Below are 23,873 nucleotides of genomic sequence, written 5' to 3'. Positions count from 1 at the left end.
TTTATGTTCATCGCCCTAATCCTGGCAAACCGCAGGCTGTGCCAAACGGGAACCCTCTCCAGCCCTACGGACACTCTTAAGCTGTTCCGGGCCAGGCCAGCTTGATTCAGGCTTTCCTGCGTTGTCCTATAGACACTAGAAAGACTCCTGAATTCTGGGATTCATTTTCAATGGACCTGGCTATTAGTTACTTATCTTCCTCGCTCTGCTAAACCCAACCTTAAATGTCTATGTGCCATGAGATTGAAATGCAGAAATGCCTGCATCTAGATACATCGTTATAAATTTAAATGCTCTCAACGACATTGAAAGGGGTTGTATTGAATTGTTAGGCAGTGTAATAAAACGCAATTTAAAAATATTTTTTATGTGCATTTGTGTGTGCTTGAGTATATGTAAGTGTACCACATGGGTACAGGTACCCACGGTGAATCCATATATATGTTTTGTTTTTCTGGATTTTTTTTTCAGGGGTGGAATATAAACTTTCAAAGTATTCTCTAATGCTCCTCTGGATTTCTTTGCAGTCTGTTGTAATGTCCTGTGATGGTTAATATTCCTGACTTGAGAGACTCTAGAATGGACTAGGAGAAAAGTTTCAGTGCTTGTGAAGGACTATCTAGATTAGGTTCATTGAGGTGGGGAGACTTACCTTAACTGTGGTTAGACTTCCAGACTTAAGAAGGAGCGAGCTCTGAGTGTGGGCTTTCTGACTATAGATGCAATGTGACCATTTGCTTGACAGACTGACTTCCACCCTTCAACTACTAGTCTGTAGGTATCTTTGCCAGTGAAGTACATCCTTTGGAGACAATAGATAGTGGGAACTTGGTTTTTAAATCTTTGTTGGTGAATTCAGGCTGTTTGTATTTAAGATTATTATTGAGAGATACTTGCTAGCATCTGCAATTGTGTTGGTTGTTTTTCTTGTTTGGTTGTTCTGGCTCCTGGCCTGCTACTCATGGCTGTTCTGCCTCAACTTCCCAAGTGCTGGGTTTACAGGCACGAACTACTTTTCTTTGTGTGCAGGTGTGTGAGGAGGTACATATGAATGCATCTGTACACATGTGTATGCCAGAGGACGACCTCAGGTGCTGTTCCTCAGGAACACCCCCACCTCCTTTGAGAAGGATCTCTCATTGTCCTGGACTTCACCAATTAGACTAGATTGGCCGGCCAGATCCCTCTTCCTGTCTCAGTGCCAGGATTACAAGCGTATACCATTATTGCAGGGATTTGGTGGTGGTGGTGGGTTTTTTTGTTTGTTTTGGTTTTTGTTTTTTGACACAAGGTTTCTCTGTAGCTTTGGAGCCTGTCCTGGAACTCCTTCTGTAGACCAGGCTGGCCTTGAACTCACAGAGATCCACAGTGCTCAACTTAAAGGCATGCGCCACCACTGCGTGGCACTGCAGGGATTTTTATGAGGGTTTGGGGAGTTCATTTTACCTACCGAGCTATCTCTCTAGCCCCCATATGTTGTTTTGAACTAGTGTTAAAGTCTTGTTAAGGGTACAAAAAGTTAACTTTAAGGTTTCAGTTTGTGTAAACACTTGTGAGTATGTGCTGATCTAGTCACTAACAGACTCTGAGGCACCAAATAGAAATTGCAAAAGGAGGGGGAAATGGAGGGAGGAGTTAGATTAGAATTATATGCAGAGAAAAATAGAATGCTGTTTTAAAAGATTTCTCAAGTGAGATAGTCTGGGTTGGAATTATGTTCTCCTTCTTCTAGTATATTAAGCTTGACTTTTTAAAAAATTTATTTTATGTGCATTGGTGTGAAGGTGCAGCTCCTGGACTCAGTTCCACCTTCAGGTCTCCAACAAACTGTGAGAAGGACTTACACCTGCATGGACATGGTGATGTTCAGACAAGTTACACATCTAGCCCAACATGAAATGTTCAAGACTTTATTAGCTGTGTGACACTACATGCCTCCAAGGGACCCAGATGTTGTCATGGAACTCTGAACAGTAGAGGAGCTGGGGACTGGAGCTCTGTCTTTCAGGTTTACCACAGAGGATACCTCTAACTCCATGTTAGAGACTTTTGGTAAAAGGGCTGGTCAACCCTGGCCTTGGTTTTTGGGCTTTTGAGGCAAAGGATGATTCTGAGCTGGGAGGTGATCACATGCAGCCCCAAGCAAGACTCAATATTAGAAACTTCTCCCTTCTTCACTGGCCCTGTGAAGTAACCCTCTGCCTGGCTTGCTGGTTACATGGAACCCCAGGGGGTTGGGCCAAGTCCTCACCTGGCTCAGCAGTCTGTAGTTTCTCTGCAAAAAATGGTTTTCAGAGTTCCATCAGAGGGTTGTCTGGCTCCCCCGAAAGGCTTAACTCTCACCTCACTGTATATCAATTCCTTCATGGTTGCTTTTATCTTGGGGTCCAATGGCCCTAACTCCTTGTGAAGCCAGGATCTGAACCATGTCTCTGAAACTCCAGCTGCTTGGGAACAGAGCTGAGGTGTTCAGGAAGGGAAGGAAAGCGAGGGCCACTGATGAGTCCCTGGACTTCCAGGGGACACAGAGATGAGGCCAGAGGTGACAAGAGCCCCTCAGGATGTTCCTGTTCTGAGGATGGTACCAGAGTTTTGTCCATTGCCACAGCCAAGTGACGCATCCTGGGGGAGAAAGTCTTGGGCTTCTGAGTATGTTTGTCCAAGTCACCATAGCTTAGGGTCTGGGAGAGAGGCAAAAGAGGAGGAGGTATATTGTGTATGGAGCCCTACCCCACCTCCAGGTCAGGCTAGACATTTTCTCATTTTGTGCATGAATGTGTGTATGTGTGAATTTTTTTTTTTTCCGAGACAGGGTTTCTCTGTGTAGCTTTGCACTTTTCCTGGAACTCACTCTGTAGCCCAGGATGGCCTCAAACTTGCAGTGATCCGCCTAACTCTACCTCCTGAGTGCTGGGATTAAAGGCGTGCGCTGCCACTGCCGCCACCGCCACCGCCCCCCTGCATGTGTGAATATTTTTGTGTGTGTAGTGCATAAGTACATAAGTACACAGAGGTCAATCTCAGGTGTTGTTTCTCATGAGATGTCTGCCTTGTTTTTTGTGGCAGGGTTTCTTTTTTTTTTCTTTTCTTTCTTTCTTTCTTTCTTTCTTTCTTTCTTTCTTTCTTTCTTTTTTTTGAGCTGAGGATCGAACCCAGGGCCTTGCAATTGCTAGGCAAGCACTCTACCACTGAGCTAAATCCCCAACCGTGACAGGGTTTCTTACAGGACCTGGGGCTTGTCAACTATGCTTGACTGACTGGCCAGTGAACTGTAGGGATCTACTTGTCTATCTCCCCAGCCTTGGAATTACATATATATACTACCATGCCCATCTTTTTACATGGGTGGTGGGGTTCGAACCCGGGTCCTCATACTTGCATGGCAAGTACTTTCCCAACTGAGCCGTCTCCCCAGTCCCTAGTGGATACCAATCCACTTTGACCTCTGGGATGGAACCAGACAGAGCTCTACCTGTCCTCCTCAGGGAGATGGGGGAACCTCAGGTTCTTGTCCCTGTCTGAGCTGTGGGGTCTGTGATCACGGTCAGAACTCTGCCAGCACCCTGTCCAGGGTGCCCCATCAGGTGATGTAAATCATAAACAGGGCAGCAGGGATATAGCTTCTAATCTTATCATAGACAAACCCAGGTTGAGGGTGGGAGAAGCTCACAGCTGCTTTCAGGGAAACCCTGGGGACCCCCTCATCTCTCACCTGTGCAGAGGGCGTACGTCCCACCAGAAGCCTGGGCTCTGGACTCTGAGTTCCTGAAGCTTCGGGAAACAAGGCCAGGTCACTGGAGGCAGGGGCACCCAGGATGTAGCTGGTGTGGCCCTCCTGAAGTAGCTGTAGGATGTGGCTGAGGTCTGAGGACATGCGGGACTCCAGTCTGCCAGAAAGAGCAGACATGGTCAAAGTCAGGGCTCTGAGAACAGCTCAGATCCCAAAGAAACCTCTTAATTTTGTGACCTGACCTCTTCCCACTGAGTGAAGTGGCAGCCTGAGACCCACCTGAAGTGATTTCCCCACTATGGTCCACAGCCTTTGCCCAGATTCCCCTTAGCACAGCCTTGTCTTCTAAGACATCAGGGACTAGGCATGGTTCATACCACATTCCGTCCTAATGATCCTTTGATGTAGGTATTCTAATTGTAGCCATTTGGCAATATGGCAAACTGAGGCACCAAGCTGTTAAGCTCAGAGCTTGCTCACCCTCTAGCTTGTGAGTTACATAACTTGAACCCAGGGCTGCCTTCCTTGCCTTCAAGCCTTCACTACGCCACCCACAAGAAACATCCCCTTTCCCAGGACCTCTGGAATTTGTTCTTGTACATGAATGTGTTGCTTCCCCTCAGACGCTTCCTTGGCATGTACTGGGGTTTGCAGGAAAAGCCATCCAAGGAATTATGCTCAGTGACACAGAACCAGAAACTTAGGTGAAATGTGTCTGCCAGTCTAAAACCCACCCAGGCACCCAGCGATGCCTCAAGGCTACCAGGAGGTGGCGCCTACACCCAGCTGGATCCTTTGCAGCTGCCCCACCCTAGCCAGGGAGGTTCTCACCTGTTCATCTGGGCCTGGAGCTGCTCTAACTTACAGCCTAGTTCCCGAGGCCAGCAATCCAGGTCCTGATGTGGGTTTGGAAGACTTGGGGGCATTTGCTGTAGCAATTCAGGCCAAAGCCCAGATGCGTCTGAGATGCTTAGGGAAGGGACTGCACCTTCAAGGAGGGAAGGGGACAACCTTTGCTCCATCTGATTCCACAGGCCTGTTCCTTCTCACAGTGCCCAAGTGCTCCCCTACTTGTCATGGGAGTACAGTATGAGGAGTGGCTCTCCTTACCTGGGTGCCCTGAGCACAAGGTCCTGTTCTTATGGAAGTCTGGCTTCCAGGACCCAACTGGGTATATTCCTGAGGGGGCTTGGGGAGGGCTCAGCTTAAATGGAGTGGTCAGGGTAGGGGTTTCTAGCCCTGGTCTCATTGCTCATAGAGCTGCAGCCTGGGGAAGGGTGGGGATCTCCCGGTACCTTGACATAGAACCTCAGGCACACGCCTAGTACCCAGCCCCCAAAGCATCACCCAGCAACCAGTGAGCTCTTCATTTCTGACTCAGAGGACACAGGCCAGCAGGGCTGGGAAGAGGGACAATGGCTTCTATCCCTTTGCCCAAGGAAGAATCTTTCCCCACCACTAAGTGGCTGAGAAACCTTCTTTCAAGGAGAGGCAGACTGGGGGTGGGAGGGTGAATACTAGAAGGGGTTGGAGGCTGGGCAAGGCCCTAGGCAGGGCCTGTCTGGACTCACCTGACTGACTGCCATTAATGTCATTGAGGAAGAAGCCTTGGGAATCTTGGTTGCCTGGGGCCTGTTGGGGTGATGACTGGAGACCCCCATCTGCCTTGTAGGGAACAAGAACAAGTAACATGGACCAAAGCTGGGACAAGGTCTCGTTCTTTGTTCCTCTCTGTCCTTAGGTCTGGCCCTTGTTAAAGCTAGATGAAAAAGCAGAGAGGGGTGTCTGTGAACACCACGGGAGCTCTAGGCAGCTTCCTGCAGGCTCTCTCCTAAGAGGATTTCTGGTAAGGAAACAAGTTTGGAGATGATGACCTCACACCAGGTGACCAAGTAGAATCCCCTGGAAAAGTCTTTGGAGAAGGTTCTACAAATGGCAAGACCTGAGGGTAGATAGCAGAAGGGCTCCCCCCCCCCCCCGCCTTTTCTCAGTGTCCCAACACCTCACACCTCAGCATGAGCCAGAGAGTACTGTCTTTTGGTGAGGTGTGGGTTTGGAACCCCCAGTCTAAAGGTATCCATGGTAGCATTTCTGGCTTCCCCCTCTCGGGCACCGTAAGACTTGAGGGCATCTGGAGGTCACAGATGACTCGGGGCAGCTCAGACCATGGAGACCACATCCTTTCTGCCCTAGTGTCCAGCCACTGGACACAAAGGCCACCAGATGGCTCCCAATAGCTAGGCCAACCAACAGGGAACTTATTGGATGCCTCCTGTGCAGTTCAAGATGAGAACAGCGTCACAGAGGGAACCGCAGGGGAGGGACAGCCACATAAGAAAAACCACCTTAGCACCACACTCTAGAGCAGAGCTTCACAACCTTCCTGATGCCACGACCCTTGAATTCAGTTGTGACCCTACTGTAAAATTATTTTTGCTACTACTTCGTAACTGTAATTTTGCTAGTGATATGAATCATAATGTAAATATCTGTATTTTCTGATGGTCTTCAGTGACCCTTGTGAGAGGGTCATTTGGTCCCCAAAGGGGTCAAAACCCATAGGTTGAGGCCTGCTGCTCTAGAGCAGTATAGCGCCTAGGTCATGAGAGCCCTTCTCCTGAGGCTGGGGGATGGTGGTCAAGAAAGAATGGAGGTGCCAAGGCTCAGTGCACCCCTGGCAGCGAGTCCTCCCCATCTTTCTTACTAGTTGATCTCAGACTCTTCCTCCAGGAAGGCTCCTGTGCATTTCCATTGGGCCTGTAGTACTCACCCTCCTTGGCAAACGGGATGTGCTGCCTAGTTTTACGTCCACTTTACACAAACTAGAGTCATCTGGGAAGAGGAAATGATCCCCACCCAAGTGGCCTGTGGGCAAGCCAATGGTGCGTTATGCCAGTGGCAGATGTGTGAGAGCCCAGCTGTCTGTGGGCAGTGCTACCCCTGGGCGGGTAGTCCTGGGTGCTATATGAAAGCAGACTGAGAAAGTCATGGGAGAAAGGCAATAAGCAGCGTTCCCCTAGTGCCTCTGCGTCAGCTCCTGGTTCCAGGTTCCTGCCCCGACTCTTGGATGATAGACTACAAGCTGTATGATGAAATAAACCCTTTCCTCCCCAACTTGATTGTGGTCACGGCATTTTATCACAGCAATAGAAATCTTAAGATACCCCAGAAATTGGATTTCTCTTGCATACCCATGTGGCTTCTTTGGCTCTTTAAATGAATGTCACTTGATTTCTCTTGGATTGCTGAATGATAAGCTTAAAAGACGGCTGTATCACCATGCCTGGCACCATGAGCCCTCTGGATGTCAGAGTCCACTTTTTTTTTTTTTTTTTTAAACTTAGTGCTATGTGATGGGAAAGCCTGGTTTCAAAGCCAGACAACTTGAATTCTTGGCTCTTCCATTTATTAGCCGCACAGCTCTGGCCAATTAACTTACTCTTTCTGATCCTCAGTTTATTCATTTAGATAACGGAGATAAGAACATCCACATGCAGGGACAAGACTAAATAAAACAACATAAAAGAAGCCCAGTACTCATCTCACAGTAGCTGCTCATTAAATTGAAGCTATCACTATAGTTAGTACCATGTCGGCCATAGTAGGTACCAGAGCATCCCAGCAAAGGATGCAGGAGGAATTGAAGAGAAGGGACAGTGGTCACATGAGTCCCTTAGGCCAGCAGGCCAACTCCTCAGCAGGCTGGCTGGGTGCTATCCACAACCAGCTCTCTGTGAACCACCACCACCCTGGCCCACAAGCCCAGACTCACGTCCCGCAGGTTGAAGGTGACCTCCAGCTTATTCCAGAAGGTGTCTGCAAAGGCAGGGTACATGTCCAGCACCTCCAGCAGGTCTGCTCGATGGATCTTGTGCAGGTCACAGTAGGTCAGGGCACGCACATCCGCACTAGATTTGCCTGGCCTGGCATGGAGACTAACAGGCTCCCCAAAGATGTCATTCTTCCCTGCCAGCCAGAAGGATGGTGGTTCCTCCAGAGTCTGGCTCCCTTATGAAGACCTTCTCTCAGGGCCCTTGACTGTGATCTTCCTACCTCCCACCTTAGAGATCCCACAGAGCTGGGGCCTGGTGCTGAGGGGGTCTGAGGACAGGGCTGCATGGGCTGGCTTTGATGGAGAGGAGGATGAGGAGGGCCTTCACTAGTCCTCAGTTGCCTCAGATCCCCTCAGAGTGTTCTTGCCTGAGAATATGGGTTCTCTTTTTGTTTCCTACCCTCAGAACCACCTTCCACCAGAATGTCCTTTCATTTTGTTTATGTTCTTTGGCACAATTCCCATTCTGGCCCAGGGTACAGAGGTAGTCAATGACACTAAGGTTCCTTGCTCAATTTCCTTCTGCTCCCTTGAGCCATGGACACTAGGGAGCAGACAATGGAGGACATAAGAATGGAAGCTTCCAGCTCCCTGGACAGGACCTGGAGCTTCTGTTTTTGTCCTCTTGCTCTCCATTGTACAAGCAGGGCACCAGCATGGTCCTGGCAGGGCAACCCTGGGAAGCTATCTCCCATCTGCATTTGAGTGTCTTCTACTTTCAAATGGGCCTAACGATGCCACCTACTCCACTGCTCTGTTTGCAGGGGCAGAGGTGGCAGTGTTTGAGAAAGTATCCCTCAAAGCAAGAGGCCCTAGGCTCGGTCAATGCAAGGCACAAGGAGAGATGGAGGTCACGGAGTGGATACAGGGTAGATAGTCAAGGTATGGGATGCAAGCACTAGGTCCTTTCAGAGCCAAGGAGCTATGCTGGCAATGGGTTATAAACATGAGTAAGAGACTCTCCCATTAGGAACCCTTCAAGTCCCTAAAAGGCAGGCACTTACGTTGCCAAGGTTACAGAATTATTTGTCTCAGAACTGGATGCAGCTAAGAGCTCTGGACCATGAAAGAGGGAGGGGCTGATACTGTCTACTGTTGTTAGGATGAGGGGCGGGGACTTAAAGAAGGGGTACAATTCCAAGAGAACCAGGGGCTAGGCCCCCAGAAGGAAGGGAATTTGGGCATAAGAAACAGAATGTGGTCATCCCTGCCTAGTCAAGGCTGAGGGAAGAGAGACCAGAGTCACAAGTGCTATGGATCATGGTTTCTTTGACTCTTACTGCTCCCAGGAAAGCCCAGCCTCCTCAGCCTTGTGCACTGTACAAGGGACACTAATAGTTTAGCACAGACAGAGGGTTAGACGGAGGCTAGGCATGTACCATCAAGAGAACAGGATGGAAGGGAGGGGACTGGGGCTTAGAGAAAGAAGGGACTTGCCAGGGTCACATATGGAACCCGAACCTTGATATCTGGGCAGTGTAATACCAACCCTCATTTTCTAACACATGCAAAATTGTGATCTAATGTCTATTTCTACTCGGGACAAGATGAGAGGATTTCGTGTCTCTCTCACTGAAACTCAAATTGGACCAGCTTCTTAATTATTAATATTCATTATCCCTTCCATGCAGGTGGCATTCGTAACATGGCTTGGATGGAAGGAAAGGACTCTCAGGGGAGTCCATGCTGTAGGCCAGCCTGGAGAATGACTGGGTCTGCCTGACCAGCACAGGGTAGGCTCTGAAGACCAAACGGCAGCATGAACAGAGACACTAGCACCACAGGGTGATGAGAAGAGGTGTCTAGCTGCTGCATGGAGTGCTGGGGGAGGTAGCCTAGACTCTCAGAGTGACGGGACTGGGTGGAATCGGGTGTACATTTGTCCACAGGCCATAGGGACTTATCAAAGGGTTCTGAGTGGAAGAGGAATTCCTTCGGATGTGTGTCCGTTGACTTTCAGAAGGCAGAAGAACTAAGGATGTACCTAATGCAATGCCTCAGGATGGAGCTCCTCACACCTGCCCAGGAGGCCCAGACCCAGTGGAGGCTGGAATAGAAAGCAGATCTATCAGTCAGGGAAAGAGTGCTCTGTGTATAACTGGATGTGGGCAAAGGATATTCTTGCAGTTATCAGCTTTAGCCCAGACTGTGGAAAGGCGAGGGACACTAAAGAGGCTGCCTTTGAGAGAAAGTAATGGTGTCCAGTTGGGATCTATTGCACTTGGTCTGGCTTTTTTAGATTTTATTTTGAACAGGGTCTCTTAGAGCCTAGTCTAGCTTTGAGCATGGATCACCATGCCTGATTAATGTAGTGCTGGAGAGCAAACCCAGGCCTTCATGCATGCTAGGCAAGCTCTCTGCTAACTGAGCTACATTCCCAGCCGTCTACCTGTTTTGCTCTAGGAGACATTGGGGCTGGGACACAGCTCTGAGGAGACTTGTGGCTCAGGCTGTGAGAGCAAGGGGCTGGCCCAGGGGAGACTGTGCACAGGGGCTGGCCCAGGGGAGACTGTGAGAGCAAGGGGCTGGCCCAGGGGAGACTGTGCACAAGGGGCTGGCCCAGGGGAGACTGTGCACAAGGGGCTGGCCCAGGGGAGACAGTGTACAGGGGCTGGCCCAGGGGAGACTGTGAGAGCAAGGGGCTGGCCCAGGGGACACTGTGCAGTGAGATGAGAGCCCAGTGCCAGCCCTGGGTGACCAGCCACTGAGGCAGGGTGATGGACAAGAGTGGCCAGAGGGGCCTGGAAGAGAAACAGGTCATGGAGACCAAACTGAAGTCAGAGAATGGAGCCAAGGACAAGGAAGATGCAAACAGAGGACCCTGAGGTACTTGAAGTCAACAGCCTTGCCCAAGGTCACATGACAGGCAAAGAGCTGTGTTAAGTATTCTTTAAGCGAGGTATAAAACTCTCTGGGGGTAGCAAGATGGCTCAATAAATTAAAGGACTTGTGGCCAAGCCTGACAACCTAAGTCTGAGAGCCAGAACCCACATGGAAGAAGAAGCAGGAAGGGCCAACTTGTTCTGTGACCATCTGCTGCTGTGTTTCTGCCCACTGAACAAAACAAACAAAACAAAACAAAACAAAACAAAACCTTTAAGGGCTGGAGAGATGGCTCAGCCAAGAGCTGCTCTTCCAGAGGACTTGGGTTCAATTCCCAGCACCCACAAGGCAGCTCACAACTGTCTGTAACTCCAGTTCCAGGGGATTTGATACCTTCACACTGACATATATGCAACAAAAACTCCAATGTACATAAAATACAAATAAATACATCTTTAAAAAACAAAACAACAATAACACCAACAAGGAAAAAAAAAACCAACCTTTAAAAACCTCTCTGCTACTCATGTTGTTGTCCTGGCCCATGGTTGGTCAGTAAAAGGTACCACGATACTCATTAGGAAAAAGGCGGTCTGGGTTGGGCCTCTCCACCCTCAATGCCCAGGTCAACCCCCACGACCCACCTAGAATGGCCACGACCACGTCATCGCGCAGGATCTCAATGGAGCCTCGAGAGATGAAGTAGAGCGTGGAGAGCACGTCGCCCAGGTGCACCAGTGTGTCCCCAGGCGGCGCGTGCGTGGTCTTGAACTTGACCGCGAGAGCGCGCAGGCACCCCTTGCTGGCACCGTGGAAGGCGGGGCAGTGCTGCAGCAGCGTACGGTGCAGGTGCAGGCAGATGTCGGCCTGCAGGCACTCAGGGAAGCCCTTCAGCACCTGTGGGTGGAGGGCGAGCGCAGCTGGGGCTGTGGGTGTGGTGTGGTGTGGGGGTGTAGTGTGGGGAGTGGGGGTGGGGAGCAGCCTGCATCAGGCTCACAGCTAGTGGCCCACCCACTCCCCATTAGGGCCGCAGGGCTCACCGCATTCATGTCGATGCCGTTTGTGTAGGACCAGGCGTGCTGGAAATACTCTTCCAGGCGCTGCCGCAGCGGGTTGGGGATCTGGTGGAAGCGAATGAACTCCTTGACACGCAGCATCTGCGTGTGGTAGCGCGCAGTGCCCGAGTACAAGCGCTGGATGATGGCCGACACGTTGCCGAAGATGCTGGCGTACATAAGGGCTGGGGGCGGGGCGAGATGTGAGTGAGGGGCTCTTGAGCGGCTCCTGCTTTCCCAGTCCTTGCAGGACCCCGGGAAAGGCCCTCTTTGTCCATGGTGACGGCAGAAGCGCCACGGTCAGCACTAATGCACACAAGGGACAAAGACCCCGGGCTACCTGCCCTTCTCACCCACTTTGTGCCGTCTGGCATCTTCCAGGTCAGAGGTCAGACTTCTTCGAAGAACTAGGGAAATTTTTTTCCCCAACCTCAGATTTGTTTTCTCCTTCGAGTTGCAAAAATATAATGCCTGGGAAACTCTTGGCCTCCCATTTTCACACACCCCCCCTTTTCCATTTCCTTGTTTTGTTTTTCTAAATACTTTGAACACAGCAGCCTAATGTGTGACTTTCCACACCACCTCTAGAGTTCTTAAATCAGGTGTTTTGGGAGGCAGGGAGCTCTGTGCCAAATGAGTACCCAGCTTCCCAGCTAACCCCTGGGCTAGCCCTGGGGCTAGAGACTTCCTAGCTGCGGTCTCCGATAAAGTCAAGACCTTTGGCTTCTCCTCTGGAAACTGAGTACTTGGGAGGACCAGCTTTGTGGCACACAGCCTGTGGCACGCAGCCTGTGCTAAGAGGCCAGGTTAGTTCTCAACCGTCACCACCCAAATTTTTAAAAACAATTTCTAAACAAGGGCTCCATGTTTTGTTTTACAGTGTGCCCTGCCAATGACTTGGCCTAGAGCAGTGTCTGAACAGCTGCTAAAATCTCTATATGAGTGGTACACACATACACACAGTTCTACATGCTGCATACAGGGGGTAGTACCCTGCACGGGACGAGGTCACACTCACAGCCAATGAGCATGACGCAGATAGAGAAGACCTTCTCAGAGTTGGTGTTAGGTGACACATTGCCGAAGCCCACGCTGGTGAGGCTGCTGAAGGTGAAGTAGAGGGCCGTGACGTACTTGTCCTGCACAGAGGGTCCTGAGGCCGGGTCACTGCCATTATAGCGCTTGCCGAGCTGTGCACCTAAGCTGTCCAGCCAGCCGATCTTGGGCTCCAAGTAGGGTCGTTCCACGTTGCCGATGGCGTACCAGATGCAGGCCAGCCAGTGTGCTATGAGCGCGAAGGTGCACATGAGCAAGAAGAGCACAGCGGCCCCATACTCAGAGTATCGGTCCAGCTTCCGGGCCACACGCACCAGGCGCAGGAGGCGTGCCGTCTTCAGTAACCCGATCAAGGTGGTGGTCTGAGGGCAGGGAAAGGTGGAGGAAGTCAGGGAGGGGTGTATTTGAGGCTTACGTCTGTTCTTTTGCCTCTGTTATCACATAGTCACGTTACAAATACTCAGGGAAGTACCAGGCACTGGGCAGCAGAATGTAAGCTAAGAACCTTAAGGTGTTCTCAGCCAAACATAGAACAACGTTCAGGCTGCTCGGAGAGAAGTTCACTGGGAGCAAGGAGGAGAGGCCAAGTCTGCAGGAGCAGGTCAAGGGAGACTCAGAGAGATGATGCAGGAGTGCATCATGGGAATGAAGCTGGTTCTCCAGGCAGACAGGAGGGAGGAGGGAGGAGGGAGGGCAACACTCGGTACAGGGCCACAGAGGCATGGAGGTATGAGGTGGTATGGCCCGAATGGGAAACCAAGTATAACTCTGCACCTGAAACTCAGAGAAGGAGGTGACAGGACGGTGAGAAATGAGTCTGGGAAGGTGTGTGTGGCCACTTAATTGGGTCTGAGGATCCAGAAAGATCTTGGTTTTTAACTCCAAAGGTATTGGGAGCCATAGAAGGTTCTGAGGGAGGTGTGGCAGGGTTGGCTAAGAGATCTGGGACTTGCCCTGGCTGCTGTGTAGAGGGGACAAAGACTACTCAGTGTAGGCAGGGGCAGTGGGGTGGGGAAGAAAGGGGAGGACTTAGGGATGGTTCAGTGTGGGGATTTGGGAGGTAGGATATACTTGATATGCCCTATTGGATAGGCAGGGGTGATTGGAGAATGATTGGAACTCAGAAATCAGAATGGCATGAAAATGTTCTCCATGTTACCTGCAGGAAGCCGAGTGGGTCATAGAGAAGGGCTGAGGCAAGAAGGACTGAAGGGATCCACAGGGATGCAGCCTGTGTACCTTTCTAACTCTATGGTGAGAATAGCTACAAGGCAGCAGAAGGAGAAGGACTAGAGTGTGTCCATCCCCCCAGAGCAGAATTCTAGACCAACTGACAGCCTAATCCTCTAATTGGTTTGCTAAGAGAGAGGTGCAAAGGGATGGTCCCTAGGTCTAGAGGCATAGCTAGTCTTTCTCTGGGGCTGGGAGATGGTGGATGTCTGACCCCTCTCTGTTTCTATTTGCTGCCTGCATCAGTGATGTGCCCCATAGCTGTGAGGCAGGGAATGGTCAGCATGGCTGCTGGCATAGATCAGGTGTGCTCACCTCATCTGAGCCAGTGCGGAAGATAAGCAGGTCAAAAGGAATGGCAGCCACCATGTCAATTAGGAACCAGCCCTTAAAGTAGTGGACAGCGATCCGTCGGGGGTGGCTGACCACCTCATCATTGGTGTTGACATAGGTGGTCCGGAAGTTGATGACAATATCCACAACGAACATGATGTCCACAATGAGGTCCACCACGGTGAGTGGGCTGCAGGTATAGCCACAGGTACCACGCTGTGATTCATCCTGGTTGCTGAGCAGAAAGGCAGCTGAGTAGGGTGTGAAGACTGCTGTATAGATGACCAGAAGCAAGATAAGCCAGTCCCACACGGCCTTGAAGGGGCTGTAGTGTAGGATGGTACCTCGGTGAATGCGCGGTGCCTGAAGCTTATACTCTGGCAGCACATCTGCGCCCAGGGACAGGACCTGGGATGGAAGCCATGGGTGGTTAGTGGGGACAGCCAGCACTAATAAGACAGGTCTATGGGGAAGGTCTAGGCCGGGGGGGGGGGGGGAAACTATGGGTAAGTCACAAAGATCATGAAAGCAAGGATGACAAAGGATGGGCACAAAAAGGAGCAGGTTCCTAAAGGGACAGGTGTGTCAGGAGGAGGTTGGGTAGAGGAGGAGAACACAGCTCTGACACATGTTTGATCCCAGGAAGCTCATAAGCTTTCTCAGAAACAGCCCCTCTTGGGGTGAGCAGGGCGCCATCTTGATTATGTTCCAAGGAAAAGCCTAGATTGAGATAGTTTGGTAGACTATTTGCCTTCAGTAGGCTTTGGAGGTCTACTGGTTCTGTTTGTTTGTTTGTTTTAGTGCTAAAGAGTAAACCCAGGACCTTATTACACATGGAAGACAAGTGTTCTACCACTGAGCTAACTTCCCAACCCAAGTTTGGGTTCCTTGATGGGAACAAGTCATTTCCAGATGAGTCCTCATTCCTGAGGGCCAATGGGGGTCCTCCCTGGGCCAACTCTCAGAGCATCCCATGGAAAGAGCCAAATGTGGGTTGGAGTTCAGCCAGTCTGGACACTCAACAGGTCCTGAGCACCACGGAGCTCCATCTAAATCACTCGGGAGTCATTACAATCTGTACAGTGCTTCCTTTCACCCTTGTTCCCTTGCCTCCAAGACTCTAACAACGGGCAGTTGCTAAGACAGAAGTAAACACTCCCCAGGCTCCTCCCAGCTGCCTAGTGTGAAACGAGGCATCTGGGGTATTAGGAAGGGCATATGTTTTGAAGCCAGACACTCCATGCTAAATTCCAGGGCTGCTATTTGTTTCATCTGTGCCTTAGGGCAAGCCTTGTAACCTGTGACACCCCTGTTCCTCCATGTGTAAGACAGGACAGCCAACTGCATAGGGTTGTGATTAAGCAAGATATACCTGCTTGCTTCTAGGTCACCCCTACTCCGTCATCCTGCTCTGACACTGTTCCAAAGGGCTGCGATTGATGAGGGATTGACCACCGATTCCTCCATCATTAGTTAATTCTGTTCTGAGAAACTCAGCTATGCAAGACTTTGATCTTGCAGACAAGATCATTAGTAGATGGGATCACAGGGAGAAAGAAATCAATCTGAGGACTGATTTCCACTCAAGTGGTCCTGATCTGGCATCCAGACACCTCGGTGGGAGCCACAGTGTTCGGCTGTGTCCAGCTTTCAGCCTTTGCCCATCGTTTTCTTTCCCAGGAACCCACTTGGAATCTCACATAGACTTGGGCCTTCTCCTTTCAATTTTTTTCCCGTACACCCATATGCAGCCCTGGCCCCATGGTTACTCAGCTCAGTAGCCTGTGTCTTTTCACCTAGCCAGCTCTGGGTCCATGTGGACTTTCAGCCAAGACCCACCAAAGCATCCCTGGCAGCTGGAACTCTGATGGAAGGTGACAGGTCATGTTGCCACACCCTGGGATGTCAGAACTCTCCTCTCTGCCTTTCCTTAGTCCTGTCTGTGAGGCTAAATGGTCTCCTCCATACCTGGGTTCTGGCACTGGCTGAGCTTCAGATGAGAAGGGGCAGGAAAAGGATTGGCTCCTCTTCAGTCCCTTGCTCATCTGTGCCTAGCTCTTCTCTATGGCTTGACAAAGCCCATTCTGTCTCCTGAGTTGGCACTACTTCATGTCACTGGGTCCTCAGAGACCATTTGGCCTAACTCTTTCCTACACACGATAGCTCTGGGGCCCAAAGGTAGGGATGTCCTTTGTCCAAGGTCACATAGGGAGCCAGTGCCAGGATCCTGGTTACTGGACTCTCCAGCAGGGCTCTATTCATTCCCTCTGGAAGAATCAGGCCAACAAGCTCCCTAAGAAGGGACTGTGGAGTCAGCTGAAACAGAGGATCCAGGAAGGGACATTTGCCTTGGGTTGACCAAATAGAAGCTGTGCAGGAGGGCCATTTAGCCATTTAGGGATGGATCCCCAGGATGTCGTTCAAAGTCAGCTAGAGGTACCAGAACAGTCCCTCCTCTGCCAGGCATTCTGTACACACATTGAGGGGGGAAATAGCCATCATCAGGCAAAGGGGCAGAGTGGGGCTGGGCCAGGGCTCATACCATCCTTCATTCCTCACTTTCTTTTTTTTTTTCTTTTTGGTTTTTCGAGGTAGGGTTTCTTTGTGTAGTTTTGGTGCCTGTTCTGGAACTCACTCTGTAGACCAGGCTGGCCTTGAACTCACAGAGATCCTCCTGGCTCTGCCTCCTGAGCACTGGGATTAAAGGCGTGTGCCACCACTGCCCAGTTCTTTCTTTCTTTTTCTTTGTATGGTCTTGGCCTTGTACCACTCCCCTTTTGTGATAGCAGAGCCTTAGGCAGGCCCTATGGTGGCCTGTGTGCTCTCTCCTCCTACATTCCTGGCACCTCCAGGCCTGGAAGGTACTCACAGGCCTTGTTAACTTCAGCCTCTGCTGGTTTCAAGAGCTGGGACTCAGGGCTGTGTTCTCAGGACAGGCCATCATGTCTGAAGAATCAGACTCAAACTGTACAGGAGGAGGCCGAGACTTCAGACCAAGATGTGAGGGGGGTTGACAAGTCACATCTCTCTCTGCTTAGTCATGGTCGCAGAAGAACTGAGGTCCAAGGCCTTGGAAGGAAGGGACCCTGAAGGTCTGACACAGCCCACCACCCCTGCCCTGTAGACCCATACCTGGGTGACCTTCTCAGTGACATTCTGTGTCCGCTCCGCCACCTTGTGTGGAGCAATGATCTCAATCTCTGTGGTGGAGCCCGAGCGATGCTTCTCCAGGTTGAACTCCACGAAGTTGAGTGTAAACTGTGGGATCTGGCTGACGGTTCTGTACTTGCCCCTGCCTGGGCCAGGCCCCTGTCCACTCGGCCTGCTGTGAGAGCCCTCTGAAATCAGGGTCATGGTCAGAGCAGCTAGGGCTGGGGTGGTGGCCTTGTCCACTCTTGTCCCCTGATAATACTCACCAGAGCCCAGGAAGCTATGCGACAACAGGCGCCGGGTCAGGCTTCGGCTGCTGCTCTTGGCCAGGAGCTGGGCCAGGTCCTCAAAATTGAGGATAAACATGATGACAGCCCCGTCCTCGTTCTTCACGGGTACCACGTCCACCAGGCAGCGGAAACTGGAGGCTACGAACCCCATTATTGGGGATAGGGTTGGTCAGTGGCCTGCCTAAGGAAGGGCCTGGGTGAAGGTCACATGAAGGATATCCACTAGAAAGAAGAGGCCTGGACAGTGACCAGAGCTATTTGGAAGAGGGTGGGTGAAGCTGTCCAGCAGGTCCCCCCCCACACCTTTCCCAGGGCAGAGCTGCTCATTAGGAGATAATATGGCATCAGGTCCAGTTCATGCTCAGCCCTCAGCTCAGGGCTTAGCCCTGAGGTTTGCTTCTGTGGTAATTAAAATTGAGCAGATGGGGGTGGATTAAGGGGGGTGGTGGTGAGGGAGGGCATGTCACGCTCCTCCTGGAGCTCTGGATGGCCCTGGGCTCCGCTCCCATATAGCCATCCCATAAAGATGCCTGCTTCCCTGATGCTGGAAGGAGCTTACTAGGAACACATCAAGTGCTGGGCATGGAGCCAATTGGCACATTAGGCCTTAGGAGGTCCTGGTAGAGGCAAATGAGAGCTCTGAGAAACTGATTTGTTGGAGCTGGCAGGAGACGCGGGTGAGGACCCCTAGTCTCTCAGCAGATAAGAGGTTGGGGAAAAAAGGAAAGGGCCTCATCTTTGAGGATAGAGCTGGAATGATGCCCCCAGACAGAGGCTGGGACCAAGGAGTAGACAGGGTAGTGACCTGGGGGGCTAAAGAGGGAGGGAGAAGGCATTGTGGAAACAGAACATGATAGAGTTCCAGATCCAGCTGTTGGCATCATATGCCTCTGGCCACACTATCCTCCCCTTGCTCTAGCGTCTCACCATTGACTCATTGGCAGGCGGATCAACACGAGTTAAAAAGCTGCCTGTCTCAGAGGCCAGCCTGCGCCTGGACACCCCTCACATGTACTATATATATTAGGTGTCCGTTCCAAAAGGCAGGCTCCCTGGGGACAGCAGGCTCAGGTGACCATGCAAATCAGAAAGCCAAGCTGCTTTTGCAGAGGGCAGGTTTGGGTCTGTGTCACCTGGGCCAGGGATTGTTGATTAACTGGAGAAAGCAAGCTTGAGTGAATGTGAGGGGACAATGGGGTGAAAGGCATCTAATAGGAACGCTGCCACTCTGGGGACCTCTGGAACACAGACTCCTAACTGAGCACTCACTTTTGAACCTGGGGTGCAGCTGTGCCTCCCCATTCCTCCCTCCCACTTTTCCTCCAGGGAGCAAGGAATCTCCCGGATCAGATTCCTGGACTCCTAGGCACCAGGCAGCCATCTGCCAGCTGCTGCTTGGGCCCAGGGGAGACATCCACACCAGAGACACTGCCTGCCTGTTGAGCCACTCCTGGGCTCATAGTGCTACAGTGACTCTGGTTAGCGTGGGGCATGGTGATGCTCCTGTCTCTAAGGCCACACTATGCTCCCTGTCTCTCTGGCACTGGGTAAATCAGCTTAGAGGGGAAGGGGCAGCGCTGGGCAGAAGTGCAGGTGCATACGACTTTCCATGCCTCTGGGAGTTCCCAGGGCTATCTTCACCTGGTTGTACCCCACTGATGTAGAGTCTTCGAATGGACCCTTGTACCAGTAAGAGCTGGGAAGGGGGTAGGGTCCTTATGTGGCTTTCCACGTTCCGCCCACCATGTCAGCTCCTTTGGTAGTAGATGGGAGGCTAGGAAAACTGGGAAAAAGTCAGGGCACTTTCTCTACCTACAACCTGATCTGGCTATCCTTGTCCCTGTGTTCAGGGCCCACTAGTAACTGGGTGAGTGGGAGAGGGAGTGAATTGTCCTTCTTTGTGCTCAGGAATGGTAGTGTTCCAGCGTCCTTGCTCTGTCCCTGGAGGAAGCCAGTCTCTGCCTGTCTCTTTCTTCCAGGACTTCGGTCAGGACATACTTCTCTGACCAAGATCAGTGAGTCTGTCTGGCTCCAGGACACCCCACTTTCGCTCTGGCTTCACCCCCTGGCTATGTTTATCTTGTTTCTCATAACTCATATCCCTCCCCCTCCCCCTCCTGATCCTCACCCCTCTTCAACATAGCCTCCTTGTTGTCTTTTACATTTTGGGGTTCTGAGTTTGAAACCCAGGACCTTATGCATGCAAGAACAATGCTTTCCCACCAAGGCACACCCCTTGCCCTGCCCTAATCTCTTTATGTGCACCTCGCCTAGCACTGGCCTGAGAACACTTTGGGGCTGATGCTACCAGGAGGGTGGCTGCATCATCCTGGCTTTCCCATTCTGGCATTTGTGGGTGAGCATGTGGAAGACACAGGGGGAGAGTGAGGACATCCCCTGACCTCACCTTTGCCCTATTCTCCTTATTAGGAACTACAGACTAGAGAAATTCCAGGTCTCCTCTAGTCTAGCTTGGGGACTAGGGACTCTAGTTTAGGCCCATCAGAGTATAGATAGGACTTGGTGAAGGTACGCAGAGCTAGACCCTCTGACAGATGTCCATTAGGGCAGATGTAGGGGTTAGGGACCTGAGTACTGCCTGTGCCTCCCCCTGGACAATTATTGGTTCTAGCTCTGCCATAGTCTTCCTTCCTTAGCTGTTCTGATTTCTAGGGTTTTCTGACAGGGTCACACAACTGGAGCTCGGTGGATACAGACTGTGACATGAGTTTTCAGTAGATTATCCTTCTAAAGGGAAAGAGGAAGCTGGGCATGGTGGTGCATGCCTTTGATACCAGCACTTGGGAGGCAGAGGCAGGTGGATCTCTCAGTGTAAGGTCAGGTTGGCTACAGAGTGAGTTCAAGGACAGCCAGGGTACTTGATAAAAATGAGAGAAACATTGTCTCAAAAAAAGTAGGGGGCATCATAAATAAACCAGCTAGAGGTGTGTCCAGGACCCCTTCCTACCTTCCTGCTGTCAGGGGGTGGGACTGGGAGAAAGAGAAGTCACCATTAGGGTGCCTTTCAGCAGGATTGGTAATGCATATGAATATGGCTTTTTAAAAAGAGCTGGACTGTTAATGTGAACGAACATAGATTATCTGGGCACCACAGGCAATGCAGGCTCGTTTTGGTTTCAAGCCAATTAAGGATGGTCCAGGTGGTCAAAGGTTTAGATAGCAAGGCAAGGAAGGCCTGAGGGGAAATGAGGAAGGCTGGAACTATGGAGCATCAGATATGTGGGTAATTTTCTCTTTTTTACCCAAAGCCAATCTCCAAGACTAAAGTACCTCGACAGACATCTGAAGACCTGAATCTTGAGCTCAGGGGCCAAGTGTTGGCTTTTAACTCCGATCTTTTCCCAGATACCTACAGGGTCTGAAAGCCCTGACCTCCCTCTCCAGGAGTCTATGACCGTCCCTCACTCTCTGGGGTACAGGTAGAGCTCTGGGGTCATGGAAAGAAACAGAATGGACCTACTCTCTTGCCACCTCTGCTTCCTGAAGTCCCATCTTGTTCCTCTGGGACCCTTCCCACTCCAATGACTGTCACCTCTTCCCTGCAATGATGTGAAGAGGTGAAGTCACAGCTTTTAAAAATATTCTGACTTTGTTAACCCTGTAAGTACAGCCCGCTTAAGCCAGATTCTTGGCAGTCTCCTGCTGTTCTCTGCCTCTGTGGAAGCACTTTCCCACCTGCTACTCACTTGGCCAGGGGGTGGCCAGGATCTGAGAAGCTCATAAACACAGACACACACAGACACACACACACCACACATACACACACACAGACACACACACACACACACACACAGACACGCACACACAGACACACACACAGACACACACATACACACACACAGACAAAGACACACACAGACACATACACACTACACACACAGACACACACACACACACCACACACAGACACACACACACCACACACACACACACACACAGACACAGACACACACAAACACACAGACACGCACACACAGACACACACACAGACACACACACACTACACACACAGACACACACACACACACCACACACAGACACACACACCACACAGACACACACACAGACACACACACACCACACAGACACACACACCACACACACACACACACACACACACACACAGAGACACACGCACATACACACCACACACACAGACACACACACACATACACACAGGCACACACACACCACACACACAGACACACACACACCACACCACACACCCCCACACACTCCATACATGCACCAAGCCTCTGGAACTTGGCTCTTTGCACTTCTTGGCCCCAGTCTAGAGGTGCCTTCCCTGTCTGTACACTCTGATGGTCCTCATGCTCTTTTCCAAGGGGCAGCTTCTCTCTTCTGGGTGTTTCTTTCCCCACATTCCTGCCTTCAAGCATGGGGAGAGTTGAGGTCTTTTCTTTCTGGGATTACTCAGAATAAACATCTCCAAGGGAGGGTTCCAGTTGGCCCCTGACAATGGGATCTTGAGAAAGGACCTTCCACACCCGTGAAATGAAGGGAGTTATCTAAACCAGTGATTCTTAAAATTGGCAGGAAATCAGAACCACTGGGGAGATTTTTTTTCCAGATACACCTGCCTGGCTTCACCTTGCACCCTCTGAGTCAGTCTCTCTCCAGGGAAGGTATGTTTTGCAAAACATGCCCCGGGTAGTTCCAGTGCAGAACCAGAGTGGGGTGGGGAGACTGGTGATTTCTGAGAGACTTTCAGTTTCTGATTGTAGTTCCACTACCCTCACCCACTCAGGACCCCGTCTCCGAGAGGGAGCCTCAAAGGCTGCTGATCTCTTGGTCCTGAGCTCCTGGCTTGTGTTGATGTCATGCTTTCTGAGGACTTGGACAGCAGTGACAACACTAAGTCCATCTAGGTAAATCACCTGGTTAAGGCAAACCCAAGACTCTCTCTTCCCAAAGAGCTGGACTTGAGTGAACCAGGCCCATACTTCTTTTCCAGCCAGCAGCACCCATGCATTGACTAGCCATAGAGGCCTTGGGGGACTGGCTCCCCCCTTAATCCCCAGAGCAGACAGAGATGAGGGAAGGTTAATTTCCATCCCAGCTGCTTGACAGCTGGGGCTGACAGTGACAGAGTGGATAGCCAGGAAATGGGGGAGGCACAGCAGAGCAAGAACCTCTGTCCTAGACCAGTACCGATAGCTGGCTCAGCTCAGTCTCAGGTCCCTTAGGAGACAAGGCATCCAGTGCTCATGACCTCCCTCTACTAACAAAACCCAGGTCCAGAGTGGGGATAGGGTTTGCCTTTGGCGGTCAGCTCAGACCCTTCCCCCGGGCCACTCTGTGATGGATGAGAAATATGGCCCGTGGAACCCTTGGCCCCACTGCGTCTCACCATCCTTGCGGTAGTAGAGGATGTCCACCTTACACTCTTCAGCCCCAAGCAGGGCCTGTGCCAAGCGAGACACAGCACTGCTTGGAGTGTTGGGGCCCGTGAGGAAGTCACAGGTACAGGGTCGCTGCATCACCTCCACTCGGGAGTAGCCAAAGAGTTCGCAGAAGCCGTCATTGCAGTAAATGATGGCACAGTTCTCCATCTGCGCATTGGCAATCAGGAACTTACGACCTGGGTGGGAGGCAAAAGGCAGGAAGACCCTGGCAGCCAGAAGTGGGTAGCTGGGAGAGAAAGAGTATAGGGACTGATGGCAGCTGAGAAGAGGATGTATATGCAGGAGCAAACAGGGGCCAGAATGACCTGGAGGTCAGAGGAGGGAGACAGGGAGGACCGAAAGTTCTGGGGGGAGGGAGGTTATTCCTCCTGGGAGGAGTGCAGAGGGGGGTGAAAGTGTCAGGGAAGAGGAAAGTGGGGTGCCGGAGTCAGGACTGCTAGAGTCAGCAGGGTGGGAGGAAGGCCCTAGGACTCCTGGGGCCGTGGGGGAGTCTGGACCAGGAAGCAGGACTGTGACACCCGGGTCAGACCCGCTCACTGAGTAAAAAGCAGGGAGTCAAGCCAACCTCTAGGGGATGGTCTGGAGGGCTAAGTGGGGGAGGCCAGGGTTCGGGACACCAAGAGAACTGCTGTAGGAGGTGGAAGAGCTGCATTCTGCCCCAGACAGAGGACGTATGCAGGAGGTGTTGGGGACATCGAAACGAAAAATTTTCTAGTCAGAATCTAACTCTTCCCATCCTTTCCTTTTCCTTTTACCCCATCAGAAGTCAGTACGGAGTCTGGCCCCTCCTGCCATCTAACCAGCACGCAGACAGTCCCCCACACCCCAAAACCTCACACTTACTCTGGCCCTCGAACTTGCGGATGATGGTGTCCAGGTAAGTGTTTTGGGGAGCAACGTGGCCCCTTCGGACTGGCATCTTTCCGT

The 23,873-nt window shown here is 51.4% G+C and overlaps 1 protein-coding gene across 3 annotated transcripts; it reads right to left on the bottom strand.

Annotated features, from left to right (window-relative positions):
- Positions 1 to 1,894: 1,894 nt before the first annotated feature.
- Positions 1,895 to 23,865, bottom strand: Kcnh6 (potassium voltage-gated channel subfamily H member 6). Of its 3 annotated transcripts, XM_036194443.1 has the most exons (14): positions 23,790 to 23,865; positions 22,892 to 23,122; positions 17,476 to 17,637; positions 17,192 to 17,397; positions 14,042 to 14,467; positions 12,704 to 12,858; positions 12,459 to 12,544; positions 11,426 to 11,625; positions 11,030 to 11,282; positions 7,503 to 7,696; positions 5,311 to 5,395; positions 4,562 to 4,718; positions 3,713 to 3,887; positions 1,895 to 2,681 (listed from the first exon to the last, which is right to left on the bottom strand). In XM_036194443.1, the coding sequence occupies exons 1-14, from the start codon at positions 23,863 to 23,865 to the stop codon at positions 2,397 to 2,399; spliced, it is 2,691 nt and encodes an 896-aa protein (XP_036050336.1). In that variant the 3' UTR covers positions 1,895 to 2,396. The 3 variants fall into 3 exon arrangements, with proteins under 3 accessions (XP_036050336.1, XP_036050334.1, XP_036050335.1); XM_036194441.1 differs by having other exon boundaries at positions 5,302 to 5,395; positions 12,459 to 12,858; XM_036194442.1 differs by having other exon boundaries at positions 12,459 to 12,858.
- Between the last annotated feature and the right edge of the window lie 8 nt (positions 23,866 to 23,873).

This window comes from Onychomys torridus, chromosome 8 (genome assembly GCF_903995425.1).
Source record: "Onychomys torridus chromosome 8, mOncTor1.1, whole genome shotgun sequence".
NCBI lineage: Eukaryota > Metazoa > Chordata > Mammalia > Rodentia > Cricetidae > Onychomys > Onychomys torridus.
Note: the sequence above shows the minus strand (reverse complement) of the source record. Positions and strands in the feature narration are given on the sequence as shown.

What these genes read in the sequence shown, in the direction of transcription:
- Kcnh6 (XM_036194441.1), bottom strand. Translation starts at nt 23,865, where the DNA reads ATGCCAGTCCGAAGGGGCCACGTTGCTCCCCAAAACACTTACCTGGAC. An exon ending in GCATAGCTTCCTGGGCTCTG is followed by an intron (nt 17,398 to 17,475) that starts GTGAGTATTATC and finishes CCCTGATTTCAG; the next exon opens with AGGGCTCTCACAGCAGGCCG. An exon ending in TCACTGAGAAGGTCACCCAG is followed by an intron (nt 14,468 to 17,191) that starts GTATGGGTCTAC and finishes CTTCCATCCCAG; the next exon opens with GTCCTGTCCCTGGGCGCAGA.